Source organism: Cyprinodon tularosa, unplaced genomic scaffold (genome assembly GCF_016077235.1).
Source record: "Cyprinodon tularosa strain WSP-4 unplaced genomic scaffold, ASM1607723v1 ctg338, whole genome shotgun sequence".
Classification (NCBI taxonomy): domain Eukaryota; kingdom Metazoa; phylum Chordata; class Actinopteri; order Cyprinodontiformes; family Cyprinodontidae; genus Cyprinodon; species Cyprinodon tularosa.
In genome coordinates this window covers 704,293-722,525 of record NW_024039050.1, presented here as the reverse complement: position 1 = coordinate 722,525, position 18,233 = coordinate 704,293, and the positions used below count along the sequence as shown (strand labels likewise).

The following is an 18,233-nucleotide window of genomic DNA, read 5'->3' as shown; positions in this document are numbered from 1 at the left end:
TGGAATCAACAACTAAGATTTCATTAAGCAGGTGCAGCAGTAAAAATATAGGTTCATAAACTAGAAGCCAATAAAACTCACTCATCAAACTTAATAAGCTTTAATGTTTCGAGTCATTTAAGGTGTTTCTTTCCGTGGGTTGTTTCAACCAGCCTGCTGCTGCTGCCTCTTTCTGGGTTTTAGCAAAGAACGGCTCATTAACATGACTTCAAAGTGCTTGTTTGGGTTAAATTGACAGACCCTCCTGACTTTAGGATGCAGAGAGACATTTAAACAGGACTAACGCCATGGTGGGTGCCAGGATCTGACATGGTGCAGAAGCAGCTTAAACTGGATTTTTTTTATATATATATATAAAAATGACATGAAAATACTTTGTATTTAGATCCAATAGGACTAGGACAACTTTCTTTTTAACCATAAAAATATTCTGTGTCAAGGCAGAGAGAATATTTAGACACATATCGAGAAACCCTGTTTGTTAAAATTTCTCTCAAGCAGTTTGTTAAATCAACACTATAGTGCAAAGAAAGATCCTCCAGGAAGAGTAGCTTCAAGTGCTAACAAATATATTTTTCGGGACAAGACTCGGTGGTATAGCTACACCTTATGGCCAAAGGACATTCTTTTGAGGAACAGAATGTTCACATTTTGGACAAAGAAGACAGGTGGATTGAGAGGGGCATGAAGGAAACAATTTATATCAAGAAAGAAAAAAACAACCTTAAATAGAGCGAGTGGACTCATATTTCAGCTTCCAAAAACCTACAACGCAGCGATAGAGTTGATTCCTTCCCGCTTTCATAGAAACCTCTAATGATCCCCCTTTCAGGGACATAGACAGGTATGGAGCACCAGGTTAACGAAGAAGCTAAACAACCCTTATTCCAAAGGGGTGGACCTGTTCGTCCTGTTCAATTTGTATGTTTACTAAGCAAAAACAAGGCTTTGTTTTTGGTCCGCTCTATAAATGCGCAAACTCAAAGCTATATCTGACATTTTGAAGTGAAAAAGCTTCCTGGATGGGAAGAGAAACATCTTCATCTCCAAGTTGGAAACTAAGCAGCTAAGGAGCAGCGCATGAACCGAACGCAACACACGCAAACCGAACCGAACGGTTCAGACGGTTTTCATAAACCGTTCACCCCTACTATATATATATATATATATATATATATATAGTAGGGGTGAAACAGTTCACAAAATCCACGGTTCGGTATATGTTGATTGTTACACCGAAATCCCATAAAAATTTATAAAATTAATGAAAAAATACAAAAAAATTAATTAATTGTAATTATTTTTAATGAAACCCTGGATCATTTCCGCGTGTTTTGCTGCTTTGAATTTAATAATTTGGCACATGCCCCCTATGATCTCCAAGGAACTCAGAGCGGATCGGACGGGAGCCACAGTGGAGGCTGTAGGCTTTGCTTTTTGCAGGCAGTCTGGGGCAGAGCGGAGCGCGTATGTGGGATTTCGGGGTTAGCCTGACATGTTGGTCGTGTTGCTGTTAGCATAAACAAAAGGTGTTGCACAATTCTTGGACACTGTTGCACTTTTATCCACAACTTTCTTCCCGCCGTCATCGTAGGTCACTCTCAATGCAAAGTGGTCCCATACAGCAGATCTATAAAGTGCTGCTGGCGCATCTGTCCAACTCCTGTTCTTTCCCACTCGCCATACCCACACAATTCTCCACAACAACTGATTTATTTCTGCTACACCCGGCTACGCTGCTTCGCTTCTTCTTCTTCTTGTTTACTACTGGCGGTTGGCTTTGGTCGCAGTACCGCCACCTTCTGCTCTGGAGTGTAAACGCTTCGCCCATGAGAAAAAGGAGCAGCGCATGAACCGAACGCAACACACGCAAACCGAACCGAGACAGTCGAACCGAACGGTTCGGACGGTTTACATAAACCGTTCCATCCCTAATATATATATATTAGGGATGGATTTTTATAAGTAAATTGTCTTGTTCCACTGGCAAAATGTCTGTTTTCCCTCCCCAATCAAAGAAGAAATGCAATTATTTTAAGAAAAAATAACTTATCTAGATTTGGAATTTTTGCAGTGTAAGCGGCTAGCTTTGCCAAGGCAGGAAGGAGGAGCTACCCAAGGGAAAGCTGCAGTGCCTGTTGAAGACTCACTTTAACTTGAACTTTACTATTTAATAATCAGGGTTTATACAGGAATGAATAGATCTAACTTAATGCTTTTAATTCTCTTTTAATGCGCTTAGAAATAATTTTAATGCCACCAACAGGTACCCGTTGAAAGGCTGCAGCCATGTCTCGAATTCCTCGTTTTCCGGCCACTTTTATTGAAATTGGCATTTCCCCGCCCCATTTTCTAAACATACGGCTTTACGATCAACCGGAAGCAGTTCCATACAAATGTATCGTGATGTTTGACGAAATTGTTTTTATAAACAGCCTAACTGTAATGAAATCAGTTATTGATTATTTTTATTGGAGTACGGCAAAAACGATCTAGAAAGAAGTAAAAATGTGTTAAATTAAGTTTATTTATCCTTAATTTGAGTAGGTAAATGACATATTTTAACAAAAAATTAGTATTTTTACCCTTAAAATAAGATAATTAGATAACATGCCCTTGAAATAAGACAATGCAATTGTATTTTCTTATTTTAAATGTAAATTGTCTTGTTCCATTGGCAAAATGTCTCTTTTACCTCCTCAATCAAAGAACAAATGCACTTATTTGAAGAAAAAATTACTTTCTTATTTTAAATGTAAATTGTCTTAATTTAAAAAATAATAATTTAATGATATTTAATGATTTTTAATGACCCGCGGAAACCCTGATAATAAGAAACAAAAAACAAAATGATTGAAAAAGGTTTGAATGAGGCATACTTGTACATACAGACTCTAATCTTTACATAGTGAAAGCTGGTAATCTAGTTAAGTTCTAAAAGCTCTTCAGCTAAAATTATACCAGAAGCTTGATTTTTTTTTTTCTTTTTTTAAATCAGAAGTCCAGAATGGAAAACAAACTGTTAAATTAAATAGAAAAGAAAAGAAATAAGAACTTTTATGAGTAAAAAAAAGAGGATGGAAGCCTTTTAAGCGGGTGTCAAACAAAGACACTGAGGCAGATTGAAGGTGCAGAGAACAAATAAACTTGATCAGAGGATGGATTTCTACCAACTGGGCTCTGAACTTTAGATTGAATATAATTATGTTTATTCATGAATGAGTATTTCTGCCTTTGTGCAAACAAGCTGCAGACGCATGCTGCTTCTCATAAAACTCCAGGCTGTTTGCGTTCCCCGTTCAGCAGAGCAGAAAGAGGGACTTGATCTTGTTAAACACAGCTGCAGGAAACAGAATGTTTCGGAGTGCTTATTTACAGTGAAAACAACGCTGCAGATCCTGTCGCCTGCATCTATTCATCCACTACAACCTGCTGCTTGCCTCCAACACCTACTGGTACCATTAGGGAGGAAATCCAACCCTCCTGGTCTCCGTTTTAGCTGCACTGGTAACAAGAATGATAGGTTTTAGGTGCGGCTGCACCAACCCCAGCGCCCTACTTGCTGTTAATTCACTAACTTTCATAAACGGTTTCATTGACTTTTTTTCCACATCAGCTTCATTGAAGAGAGGCCAGAGAATTTACAAAGGAAAAAAATTAAATCTAGATCAGTATTCTTAAAATAAGTGCATTTGTTCTTGGATTTAGGAGGTAAAAGAGACATTTTGCCAATGGAACAAGATAATTTACACTTAAAATAAGAAAACACAATTGCATTGTCTTATTTCAAGTGCATATTATCTAATTGTCTTATTATAAAAGTAAAAATACTCTTTCCATTGGCAAACCATCTCATTTACCTACTCAAATTAAGGGTAAATACACCTATTTTAAGACATTTTTACTTATTTCTAGATCGTTTTGACAGTGTATCTGTAGGAAAAAAATCAACAGCACATTTGTAGCAGATCTGGAGGACCAGGAATGTTTGCTACAAGAAATCACATCAGACTCGTAGCATCTGCTCAGCACCCTGAAGGTCACATTGCAGCATTTCACCACTTCCTTGGACTCTATTCTTATTTTTACTCAATCTGCTGCAGATCAGCTGTTGTGTTTATGGATTAATGTCCTGCTGCTGATCCAATTTGGATCCAGATGGACTCACATTTGAGAATAAGTTTGTCTACATAGCTCAGATGTCTCGTTTCTAAAACATTGGGTCAGATTCGAACTAAAAGTGTACATAAGCCAAAAATCCAAAACTGGAATACGCCAAAAAATGTTCTGATTTATGAAACCAAGCACACGCACAAATCCCAGCTATTTTTCTTTATAGATCCCAGCTGTAGCTCGGAATTTGCGTCCAAGGCTCCGCCTTGTGTTTAGGCTTCTAAACGCCAACATTCAACCATAAATGGCCGCTGCATGAATGGCAGTGTGTGTTTATGCGAGGAAGCTGATCGATGTTATTCTATGATTACAGGACTTCCCAATGGTTGAAATCAAATTTCAGAAACTTTAAGGACTTTACTGGACAGATTTCCTTAAATTCAAGGACCAAGAACTGGAGAAGTTTCCAAAAATCAAAATCCAGATAAATTTTTTTTTTTAAATAAGTGTATTTGTTCTTTGATTGAGGAGGTAAAAGAGATATTTTGCCAATGAAACAAGACAATTTACATTTAAAATAAGAAAATACAATTGCATTGTCTTATTTCAAGGGCATATTATCTAATTTTCCTATTTTAAGAGTAAAAATACTCATTCCTTCGGCAAACTATCTCATTTACCTACTCAAATTAAGGGTAAATAAACTTAATTTAAGAAATTTTTACTTATTTCTAGATCGTTTTTTTGACAGTACTCCAATAAAAATAATCAATAATTGATTTTATTACAATTAGGCCTGCCACTATCGATTACTTTGCAAATCAATTAATCTGTCAAATATTTTTTAGATTAATATATACATAATCAGATAGCCAAGGGTTCCTTAAAGAATTTTTTTTTACAAAACAAACTAGGTGAAACTAAGACTTTTCCATGAGAGGAATTCTGGATAGAGCATATTGAGAGACAAAAACTTAAATATATACAAAATACTTAATCTTAAATACAAAATGTTTAGATATCTTGGTATAATAACCACTGTTAGTTGGGGTGTAAATAATAATGGTTTTGTATCGATGCATCGATCCAACAGCCGACGATCCGATGTATCGACACGTCCGCAAGAGAACCGATCCATGTTTTTTTTCCCTCTGGTCTATTTTTTGCTCCTGGATGTAATTCTCCCTCCCGTGCTGCGGTGGCGCTAAACCTATTTTGCCCTCCTACCTCGCTTCCTGGTTATACTCTTACATAGGGATGGGGATCGTTAATATTTATTGATATCGATACCTTTATCGATACTCCTTATCGATCCGAGTCTTTATCGATACCACTATCGATACTTTTCTGTTATTTGGTGGAAAGACGAAAAAACAAATTTTTTTTAACAGAACTGGTATTGCTTCTATTGCTTAACAAGTGAGCATAACAAAAACGTTTCTAGCCTTCAATAAACATGGCTAATGTAATAGGCCACTTCGAAATGACATAAAACTAACTGGAATATATTTTCACAATTGTTGGTTAATGTATTGTCTACTGTCACTTTTCATCATGTTTTTAGTGATTAGGAAAATATTTAACAAATAAATAATTGTATTTTAAATTAAATGTAATTTTTAATAAATGTTGGCATCAGTAGTTTAATTATATGTTCTAAAATAATTAGAGCAATATACAACTGTATTACTCATGTTTCTCGCTAAAAACTCAATTTCCCGTTTTCTTTACGTTACACTTGAACGCATCATAATAACCTAATTGTCGTTTTACTGAGCCAATCTGAACACATCATCACGCAGCACGTCTGAAACTTTATTTACTTTTCAAGCTAACTAGCTTGTATGCTTCCGATTACAACACGGATTTCACAATTACTATTTTTAACTGACCGGACAAGCTACAAAGTCTGTGTGCGCGCTTACCAGTGGTACTCTGAGTGGATGATGAAGACGGGCCCGGCTGTGGTGCGGGGGCAGGAGGAGGAGGAGTCTTTTCCGTTCAGCCATTCTCAAGTCGCGAGCAAAGTTAAGTGCCAGACTTCACTTGTTTTACTTTTAATAACTGTTTGCTTACAATTTCATTCCAAAATATTGGTGGTCATGCTGCAGTGATTGGATTAATTAGATTTAAATGCTGTGACACGACTCGAGGGACATACAGTTATGTTACAGGACCTCCGGGAGAGAAAAAAAAAACGACCAGACTCGATAGTGGTATCGATAAGCCCAAACGTTATTGATTTTCGGGTTTTGAAAAAAGTGGAACCGGGTCCTTCATGGAACCGGGTTTCGATCCCCATCCCTACTCTTACAGCAGTGTGTTGCAGGAAGCCTGACACAGACATTTTTTATTTATGCTCAATATTGAAGCGTGGTCTGTGCTACACGCTGTAGGTCTAGATACGGCCAAGGCGGTGAGGAAGTGGGGGCGAGTTTAGCCCGACGACGGAGGGACATGAGGGCCAAAAAGAGCGTAGATCCAGGTGGAAAAAGGGTCCCAGCGTTCTCGTGCACCTCGCTCTTCTAGTGGGTCAAACTTCACGAGTTGTTTTCTGCAATTTCGGTCATAAAAACAAAACAAGCCGGCCTCCTGTCTGCGGCGCTGTCTGCGGTCAGCTACAATCTGGGAGAGGAGCAGCGGAGCGTCTGTGGAGGGGGCGGGGACGTCTGGAGCAGAGGTATTGAATTGCACTCATTGCACTGATTATGTATTTTTGCAGTATTTTTTTGATGCAACTTTTCTACCTCTGTTATTTGCTGTCATTTCTAAAAAAAAAATTTGATTTATTTCAAACTTGAAACTTTGTTTAGCCTGTAAGGTGTAAAAAAAAGAGAAAAAATTTTTACCGATTAATCGAATCAAATGATATCATGGTGTATTCTTGAGTATCGAAAATAATCGAATCGTTGGGTCAGGAAATCGATACTGAATCGAATCGCCATGATGGATGTGATTTACACCTCTACTGTTAGTTGGTCGTTCTGCCAGCTACAGGCATGTTTTAGAGTCTCTATACTCCAGTTAACGATTCATTGATTACTAAATTAGTTAATGATTATTTTAATCCATTAATCATGATTAATTTGATTGTTTCAGCCCTCAATAAAATAACTGAATTCAATCATATCTACAATCCATGGATCTATCTAGTGATGATGAGGGGCTTCATTGGGGCCTTAAAGCTGTTCAGCAAATGTGTTTTAAAACAGTTAATTTCTCGGACCCTTTTGTGGGCCTTAAAGGGTTAATTTTATGTCGACCTTTGACCTCGCCTCCGTCCCCCGTTCTGAACCATTCTTATTTTAGTGTATTCTAATAAACATCTTAAACTGCTCCTTGTTTCCCCGTCTGTTTCTGCATGTGGGCCAAACATCTTAAAGCCATGACATCCTTTACTGGGCCTTTCCATTGACTTCCATTCATTTCTACAATCTAACTGTGACATATAGTAAGCTGTTCAGTAGGCAGCAAATATGCAAAAGAGAACAGAAACAACTAATTTGTTGCTGGCTGTCAGTATACGAGACTGAAGAAAATCCGTGAACAGAAATGCAATAAACGCCACATTCACTGGATGTTCATGTCTCAGGCTCAAGCGAAACAACCGATGCTACAGCAGCTGTGAGTGCGCTGACGGCTAGATCAACGCAAGGATTAAGATTTTGTTTTGCACTTTTGGATTCCCCATCGCACTGGAAGAAAATGTTAAGCTTTTATTTATGGACTATAGAACAAATTAAAATAGTCATCTGTCTGTTGAATGGATTTATTTATGGTCACTCGATCAAATTAAACTATTTTGCACTTTTTTGAATGAATTTAATGAGACTACATTACGTTATCCTGCAACTTTGTTTGGATTTAAGAAATAATGTGTTCTTTAAAAACATATGAGAGGAATTTTTTTTTTTCTGGCTTGTAAAAATAATGCTTGGCCAGTAAATAATTTTGTCTTCCAGTCCACTTGGCTGTAGAGTCAAATGCTATGTTCACACCGGACGCAGCAGGAGCAGCAAAATCGCATCTGCTGCTTCATTTTTGCTGCTTGTACCAGTTTAGTTCTGACGCGCGGCTGAAGCATCTTTGCTGCTCTGGCTGCGCAGTGCCAAAGTGTGTCTGACGCGCGTTGAGCGGAGCTACTCTATCCTTTCTTTGCCTTGCAGCTATTTTTGCTGTGATCAGTGGGAATAAAGTAGTTTTAATATGTTTTTAAGTGAGAAAATCCACCTGAAAACTTAATCAGTGCAGTCAGTTCATTCAGATTACCATCCTGCCTTCTAATATTATTTCTGTCGGAGCCGCTCAGACCCCCACATACCAGCGGTGCGCCGTCAGTAGGAATCCCATTCAACAGCAGCCTCTGGCCGGGTCGCCTCCTTGCGGTTCACCGCGGCAGCTAGCAGGTGTTTTTCATCTAAATAATCCAAACTGCAGGCAGCAGGATAATAAAAGCGGACATATTCTGCCGGCAGATTTCTACATTTTAAGTTAATTTAGGCGTCAATAAAGTGTTTCAGAGGAGTGATCACAGGGCTCTGTGTCATCAGCGATGTGTCTGTCTCTCTGCCAGCTCCCAGATCAGCGTCTCTGATTGGTTGACGTGGCGCGTTGAGCAGCAAAAGTTCAGTTTTTCCATCTCGAGCAGCGGCGCATTTGCGGCGCGGCGCGCGCGTCATATGCTTAAACGTTCCCGACGCGCTGCTTCAGCTGCTCAAAATGCGCCGCGGGACCTTTTGCTGCGCCTTAACGCGCGTCAACCATTGACTTTGCATGTAAACTCGCTGCTTCTGCTGTGTCCGGTGTGAACGCAGCAAAAGAGTTAATTTTAGACTCTGGACATCTTTAACAAGTCAACTCCAGGACAGACAGCATTTTAATGCACTAATTGGACAAAACATCCCATATCATGCTGACTCTACCTCCATGCTGGACTGTTGGATTGAAACGTTTGTGCTGATAAGCTCCATTTATGGCACTGATTAATGTTTCCCAACATCTCTTCATTAAGGACCTCTGTCCAAAATACTTTGTCCTAGAAGTCTTGTGCTGAAGAACTGCTTGAGATAAGCTTTTATTAAAAGTATTTTATGTTAAAAAAAAAAAAAAAGAAAAAAAAAAAAAGGACAGCAGCTAAAGTCTCTATGCGTTCCCAGACTGCTGCCATGGAGCTCACATATAAACTCCTGTAACATAACACGCCTGTTTACATGAAGTGTCCTGGACATGTGGTCTGAAACGAAAAGTCTTTGCATGAGTCACCACTTGTTGCTAGGAGACTAAAAGGTTCAAAAGACGTGAAACATGAGGTCATGCTAAGAGAGAGTGTGTGTTGTGTCTGAAAGCCGTGAGGCTAAAACACAGCCAGATGTGGCGGTCATCAGTGGAGTAAACAGCTGGACGACGCCATGAGGAGTTCATACGGAGACATCTTTTAGACTTCCTGATTCTGACCTGTTCAGACAATAATAAACACCTGATGAATCTTTCTCTACTCTTTCTGATCCGACGCACCTAGAGAACAACGCTGTGTTTGAACACATGGTTCTAATTTGAACCTACAGCAGCAGCCCAGGCTGTGACGTCTAGTACCAACGAATCAGGAGGGTAGAGGATTCAATGAAAGACCAAACCAGCTTCTATAATCCAGAATCTGCTCTGCAACACGTGAAGGATTGTTTCCTTACTTGTGGAAGCGTCCTGCTCTGTCTTCATTGTCGGCGTACAGGAACAACTTTAAGGCGTAGTTTTCGATGTGAGCGTTGCCGACAACCTCCTGACCGATGGACTCGTTGTCGCTCAGCTCCTTCTTCATCTGTGGAACAAACAGACAAAGATCATACAGTTAGCATTAGGGATGGAACGGTTTATGAAAAACGTCCGAACCGTTCAGTTCGACTGTCTCGGTTCGGTTCGCGTGTGTTGCGTTCGGTTCATGACCACCAAAGCCAACCAACAGTAGTAAACAAGAAGAAGAAGAAGCGAAGCAGCGTAGCCGGGTGTAGCAGAAAAAAATCAGTTGTTGTGGAGAATTGTGTGGGTATGGCGAGTGGGAAAGAACAGGAGTTGGAAGACGCGCCAGCAGCACTTTATAGGTCTGCTGTATGGGACCACTTTGCATTTAGAGTGACCTACGATGACGGCGGGAAGAAAGTTGTGGATAAAAGTGCAACAGTGTGCAAGCATTGTGCAACACGTTTTGTTTATGCTAACAGCAACATGACCAACATGTCAGGCTAACCCCGAAATCCCACATACTCCGTCAGCGCTCCGCCCCACTGCGTTCCAGACCGCCTCCACAAAGCAAAGCCTACAGCCTCCTCTGTGGCTCCCATATGCTCCGCTCTGAGTTCCTTGGAGATCGTAGAGGGCATGCGCCAGATGATTAAATTCAAAGCAGCAAAACATGTAGAAATGATCATTAATAATTAATTTTTAAGGGATTTTGGGGTACAGTGGAAAAAGGATCTAAAAATAAGTAGAAATGTCTTAAATTAAGTGTATTTACGCTTAATTTGAGTAGGTAAATGAGATCGTTTGCCAATGGAATTAGTATTTTTGCTCTTAGAATAAGAAAATTAGATAAAATGCACCTGAAATAAACAATGCAATTGTGTTTTCTTATTGTAAGTGTAAATTGTCTTGTTCCATTGGCAAAATCTCTCTTTTACAAGAGTCTTTAACAAGAATTTTTAAGACTTTTTAATGCCACTTGAAATAAAAATTTAAGACCAAATTCACAAGAAACACAAGAAAAACCTGCTTGTGACAACTTAACCCAAAGGTTTATTTTAACATAAACCACTGCACTAATGTTTCACATTTTGAAAAGCTTCCCATACAGGAAGAAAGCTAAAAACAACAATAATTTAACTGAATTCACAAACTTTTTTTTTAGCAGGGAACAAAACAAATCAGTTTTAAAACCCCAACATAACAAGTCTTTTTTGCAGTTATTTTTTTTTGTATGGTTTTCTTAGTATGTTTGATTTGGTGATAAGTGGAGGCGTTGCAGAGACAAGGGTGGAACAAAACTGAGAAATACCGGTGTAGGTACCAGATTGACTTGGGCTTCCAGATTGACTCGGGGGGCCTGCGCCTTTTGATGACGTCACAATACATAATTGTTTTAACGTTTGCACAATTGCGCAAAACATTTTGATTGGTCTGGACAGCTTACTAAAGTAATTATAGCGGGGTGTAGGTTTTATTCGAAAGCGGGATTGCGGTTTGTAAACGGACAATTTTACGAAGAAATTCTCCATGGTCCCTGCGCCTTCCGATGATGTCACCAAATTCGCCATGGGCCTTGCGCCTCCCGATGACGTCACATTATGGCAACGCCACTCAAACAAACTACATTGAGCCCGCGGTCTGCATTGGTAACGAGAATACATTCAGGAGAATGAAGCTAAAGGGATACAAAAAATAAACTTGTAACATTACAAAAACAAAAATACTACGAATCTGTAAACAAATTAATGAAAAATTAATGTTTTAATGTATTATAGGTATTTGGTCAATTAACGGACAGTGCCAAACGATTACCGTTTATTGGCTAAATAAAATAGATTTGTGACAAATAGAGACCGCGGGCGCAATGTAGTTTGTTTGAGTGGAGTTGCCATATCGTTACGAGTGGCGTTGCCATATAGTGACGGGCGGAGTTGCCATATTATGACGTCATCAAAAGGCGCAGGCCCCCGAGTCACTCTGGCAGCCCGAGTCAATCTGGTACCTACACCGGCTGTTTCTCCGTAACTCTATTTTGACGCTTTGTGTTTCGCGCTTCGCATGTGCGACTCCACTGCCTTAATTCCCATCGTTCTGAGCTTGAATGACTTCTTGCACAAAATCCACTGAGCCTCATGTATGTTCCCTGGTTTTAGCCATGGAGAAAACTCTTGGCTGGAGCCAATTTTCCTTACATTTACACTTGCTCATATTTTCCAGACAAAAAGTAAATGGCGCATCTCCCAAATGTCCCGGCCGCAACAGCGCTTTTATTGGTTCCGCTATCGGGACGGAACCAATAATGGTGAGCAGTTATTTTTTTTAAATAAAAAAGGTAAATTTTAATGTTTTATTTAGATTACAAAAATAAATTATAATAAAAATAATCCCATTTATGTTTTTAAAAATTAAGACCTACAAAAGATTGATTTAAGACATTTTAATACCAGTTAAGGCCTTAGTTTTATTTTGAAGAATTCAATGCCTTTTAAGACTTTTTAAGGACCCGCAGGAACCCTGTCTATGTCTGCTTCTGTCTCCTTGAACCCCAGTGGGCCTCAGCAGATGGCCGCTCACACTTAGCCTGGTTCTGCTGGAGGTTTCTTCCTGTTAAAAGGGAGTTTTTCCTCTCCACTGTCACTACAAGCACGCTTAGTGTCAATGAGTCGATGCAATCAACTGGTTTTCCTTATCTAGCAAACTTTGAATCAATCTGACTGTATGATCTGGTTGAATTGTAATGTACATTGAGATGACATGTGTTGTGAATTGGTGCTATATAAATAAACTGCATTGAATGTAATTGTCTTAATGAAAGGAGTCAAGCATTAACTTATCAGAAGCTGAGGCACCCAAAGGACAAGAAACCTAAGTCGCCTTTAAAAACTGCAGTAATATAGCAAAACAATGATGTAAAACCTTAAAGAACGGCTCGGCTCACTCAGTCACCTCAGCGACGCCATCTAGTGTGATGTCAGACTCATGTCTCTTGGCTAGAGTTTTCTCTTTCCTCTGTTTTACTCAACCGGCAGGGCGTCAGGTTTCAGGTAAAAGCAGGTAAGAAAACACTCTAGTTTCCTCCAATAGCTGCAGCCTGAGAAGCCTGAATAGAAAGTCTGTTCACTGGTTTAAAAACAGCGGCACAGGAATGTAAAACCATGGAGGACAATCGGTTTGGGAATATAAAGAATCTGCGTTCAAAGAGAGCTCTGAGGGAGTCTGAGTTAAGCTAACATTTCATCAAAACCCCTGCACCAAAACTCGGCTTTTTAACAGTGTAATAAACAGATACACTGGTGATAGGTGAAGGTCAGTTCCTCTAAATAAGGATTGGTTCAGTTTCACCTGTTAGACCTTCATTTCATTACAAGACTGCCAGCTGTAGAAAAAACTACATATATAATACAGATTGTTTTTACTTGAAATCAATAAATCAGATTGAAGGTAGATGGAAAAGTATGATCATGGTAATGTCATGTGTCCTTCTATCTTGCAGTCCTAGTTGGTATAATACTGATAGAAATACAAAAATAAATCAGGCAAATAAAGACTAAAATTCACTGTATACTTTAATAAATTCTTAAGGTAAAGAGAAGATCAACAATGCAAGTCTATTATGTTTAGATGGTCAGCAAGGAATAATTAATGGATCATTATCTTTACCTGAATTTAGCATTGATCAATCAAAAAAAAATAAAAGTAATAATTCTTATCAGTCTGGGAGCGGCCATTTTTGCCCAAATATAGTAACCCCTCCCTCCTGCCATCTTCCGGCAATGACGTCACGATGCGGTAAGCCTAGCGCCATTCTCCCCGCTTTAAAAGCAAAATCAATGGGAACTACTAGACACATCTGCAATCAACAACAATTATTGAAGATTTCCAGAGGACTTCACCATTGAAATTCACCAGAGCTATAGTGAAACTGACAATGCCCATGTGCATGGCAGCTGGATGTTGGAATACATCGGGTAAAAGTGAAAAAACATTATTTATTTCAACTTTCCGATTTATAATCATCCACGGACAGGTTCATCGTTGGATTGCCAACTTGAAGAGGGAGGATTTGCCATCGAACTGCTGGCCAGAGAAAAAACCCGTAATATGTAGCCAACATTTGGAAGAAGAATGTTTTCAAGATGACTTGGATAATAGCGCTTTGTGACAAACACCAGATACAGCACTGGGACTTGATCAACAGCCGATACCGCACCGTGACGTCCCCGTAAACACTGGGACGGAACTCAAAGGTAAAGTAAATGACTCTTATTTCAACCGTTGCGTATATTAGCTGTGACTTATGAATTAAGATGTTATGACGGAAAATTTGATTGACAGATGACCGTTGATATGTGATTCGCCGAATTCAGGTGTGGAAGCTGAAATGAAATAATAATAAAAAAAACAACACAGATTTTAAGACAGAATTTTTTTTAAATAGAAATTTTCTAAATTTTGGGACAATATCGTCTGTCTGATAAGGAGTACATTTATCTACACGTTTAAGCCAGAATGATTTAACATTTCAAATATGATTTCCCTAAGACTTTAAAAAAATTAAATTAAAATCAAAATACATGTAATAGTGTAAAATATTCATAAAATATATTTAAATTGCGCAAGGGGGGCGCTGTGGAGCCGCGAATCAAGATGGCAGCTTAAAGTGGATGCTCCGTGAGACCTGCACCAAAACTTCGATAAAACCCAGAATTAGAAACGTAATTTGGATCTGAAGATGTCAAAATCGACCACTCTTAAGGATTGTGATATTTTCTCACGAAAACGCGGTTCCCAAAAACCAACTAAAACGGATATTTCGGGAACAGAGCAAGACAAAGAAGGTGCCGCTAGCATTGATAGCATGTGTGACCTTAGCACCGTACTAGCTGAGCTTCGGTCATTACATTCAGAGTTCGGTGGATTTGGAAATAAACTGGACAGCATAGATAACCGTATGGGTGAAATGACGAAGTCCATCGCTTCTCTGGAAAAAAACATAGCAGAGGTGAAGCAAAATGTCGCGGCTAATGCTACTAGACTGGAGGAAGCTGAAAACAGAATCGTGTCGGTGGAGGACCTTTTAGAAGCTAGTACGGCTAGTCTGACCAAAGCCCTGAAGCGAATATCCTACTTGGAGACGAAGACCGACGACCTGGAGAATCGAGGCCGAAGGAAGAATCTGCGCCTTTTTGGGCTCCGGGAGAGCGCTGAGGGTCAGCGGCCTTTACCGGAGTTTATACGGGAGATGCTGCCGCGCTGGCTGGAGACTGATAGATCCTTCATCATTGAGAGGGCCCACCGCACCCTGGCACCTCCGAAGCCGAACCAGCACAGAGCCGTTCTCATTCGTTTCCTGAATTTCCAAGATCGGGAATTTGTTTTCCGCTCTACAAAACAACGCAATATTCAATACGATGGGAATAAACTTTTCTTCACTCAAGATCTTTCAGCAGAAACCATCCGACAGCGAGCTGAGTTCGATAACATCAGGAAGGCTTTTTCTGAAAAGGGAATGTTCCGCGGGTTTCAATATAATCCATGCAAAATGAGGATCCTCCACAAGGGGAAGATACAGCTGTTTTCTTCTCCTAAGGAAGCTGGGGATTTCCTCCGCACATACACTGGAGAGAACTGACAGTACTGGTGAGCGGTTCAGTTCCTGAACCACAAAATCAGCTGCTTATGACTGATATTTGTTTTTCTCTGTCTCAGCTGACACAATATCCAGCTAATTTTTGGTGTATGTATAAGTCATAGGTAGCTACGGAGTGACTTTGTTTTGGCTTTTAAATTTATTTTCTCTTCTCGTATGTGGGATAGTTCTATATGTTCGTATAATACTTTTAACAAATACTTTTGTACTTGCTGGTTATGTATGTTACGTTAATACGAAATATCTTTGGTTAAACGCCTCTCAGAAGAGGGAATTTATGGCTATTTATGGGTTCGCTGTATTAATGATTATACTATGGTGTATGGTTCACGGGCACCACTGTTGCTTTTGAAGTGGGTTTCATAGTTCAGCTACTCCTCTTATTAGTGGATTAGCAAAAGCCCCAATTTATTAATCTGAGTAAGGGAGGGGGGGGGAAGTTAAGAGTTATGTGTCATTTTCAGGGTTTTTTTCTTTTATTTAGTTACTTATTTTATTTTACTCAAATCTTTGTGTATTTTCCGTTAACTCAGCATCATGTTTGGTTATTACCTTTCCAAAACAAAAACAAAGGATGGAACAAGTTAATACTCACATCTCTTACATAAAAATTACAAGTTGGAATGTGAGAGGTCTTCGGAAACAAACTAAACTGAAACAGGTTATAAACAGGATTAAGCAACTTAAATCGAAGATAGTTTTTCTTCAAGAAACACATTTAACAAATTGTGAGATAAAGTCTGTTAAAAATAGATGGCCGGGCCAGGTGATATATGCATCATATAATAATTATGCAAGAGGCGTAATTATTTTTGATCCATAAAAGCATACCATTCCAAATTGTAAGAACAATAAAAGATTCAGCTGGTAGGTATGTAATTGTCCAGGGTAACATTTTCTCATTTACTTTAAATTTAGTGAGTTTATATGGTCCAAATGAAAATAAGCCAAAATTTTTTGAAGACCTGTTTCTTACTATATCTACTCTTAAAGGACTTTATGTAATTGGAGGAGATTTTAACTGCACTTTAAACCCAAATATTGACCGATCAATTGGCCCAGATGCTTATAAAAATCAAACTAGAAAATTAATAAGTCAATATATATTGGTGGAAGTGTGGAGAGAACAAAATCCTGACAAAATAGAATTCTCTTGTCACTCTAGTATACATAAGTCCCGCTCACGTATAGACTATTTCCTTGTTTCAAGAGAACTTTTATCCATGATCAAACAATGTCAGTATGACAGCATAGTGATCAGTGATCATGCACCTATCTCATTAAACATGCACATAGAAAACTTGGTGCATAATACACCTCGTTGGCGGTTTCAAGCAAAATGGCTACAAGATCAAAACTTTGTCAGATTGATAGGGGAGAAGATAGATACTTATTTTGAATTAAATACGGATCAGACTTGCGCTTCAGTGAGATGGGAAGGATTCAAAGCATATATTCGAGGTGAAATTCTTAGCTATACAAGTACAAAAAACAAACAACAAAAGAAGCGAATGGAAACTTTGGATAAACAAATAAAACTCTTGGAATTAGAATTAAATACCAATGATGACCAAACAAAGCAGAGTGAATTGTTACGTTTGAGAACTGAATATAATAAATTATCTTATGAAGCAGCAGCAAAAAGTTTAATGTGGTTAAAACAATCTTATTATGACCAAGGAGAGAAAGCTGGGAAATTATTGGCGTGGAGAATTAAGAAAATACAAAGCGAAAGAGCAATTAACAGCATAAAGACCCCCTCTGGTAGGGTAACAGTAGATCCAGCTGAAATTAACGATAGCTTTAGGCAATTTTATGTAAATCTATATAAATCGGAGTGCCACCATGCTTCGGAAGAACAAGATATGTTCTTAGATCAACTTCAGTTTCAGACACTTACAGAAGAGACAAAAAAGGAATTGGATATAAATTTAACGATTGAAGAAATTTCACAGGCCATACAAAGTATCAACAGTGGTAAAGCTCCTGGGCCAGACGGTTTCCCTATTGAATTCTACAAAACGTTTAAAGAAAAACTTATAACCCCGCTCTTCAATATGTATGAAGAAGCATTTAGAAGTGAAGTTCTCCCACCTACTCTGAGACATGCAATGATCATACTGATTTTAAAGCCTGGTAAACCCCCTGAGGAGTGCTCCTCATTTAGACCAATCAGTCTGATGGGGGTGGACACTAAAATACTTTGCAAAGTTCTAGCAAACAGACTGGACCCCTTTATCTCATATTTAGTTCATAATGATCAAAATGGCTTTATACCAAAGCGTCAAGGGTTTCACAATATAAGAAGAGTCCTGAACATAATTCATGAGAAATTTGATGCTAAAGATACTGCTTTATTATCACTTGATGCCCGACAGGCCTTCGATAGAATTGAATGGTCATACCTATTTAACGTTCTTCCGAGGTATGGATTTGGTTCCAATTTCCTCAAATGGGTTAAACTTTTGTATACAATTCCTGAAACCAGTGTTTGGACAAATAATTTAGCCTCCAAACCTTTCATATTAGAACGTTCCACTCGCCAGGGTTGCCCATTATCTCCGATGTTATTTGTCTTAGCTATAGAACCCTTGGCAATGATGATAAGAATGCGAACTGATCTATTTGGCATTCAGTTGGGAAACCAAGAGCATAGACTGGCATTGTATGCTGATGATCTGATCGTTTTTTTGACAAGTTTGTCCATTAGCATCCCAAACTTAATGCAACAAAT

At 38.9% G+C, this 18,233-nt stretch overlaps 1 protein-coding gene across 1 annotated transcript in view; it reads right to left on the bottom strand.

Annotated features, from left to right (window-relative positions):
- The window catches only part of vta1 (vesicle (multivesicular body) trafficking 1), an 81,007-nt gene that overhangs the window by 43,498 nt on the left and 19,276 nt on the right, over window positions 1–18,233 (bottom strand). The window contains exon 3 of the mRNA XM_038294290.1: window positions 9,801–9,928. Within this exon, the coding sequence (XP_038150218.1) occupies window positions 9,801–9,928 (128 nt within the window). The remainder of the gene's footprint in view (window positions 1–9,800; window positions 9,929–18,233) is intronic.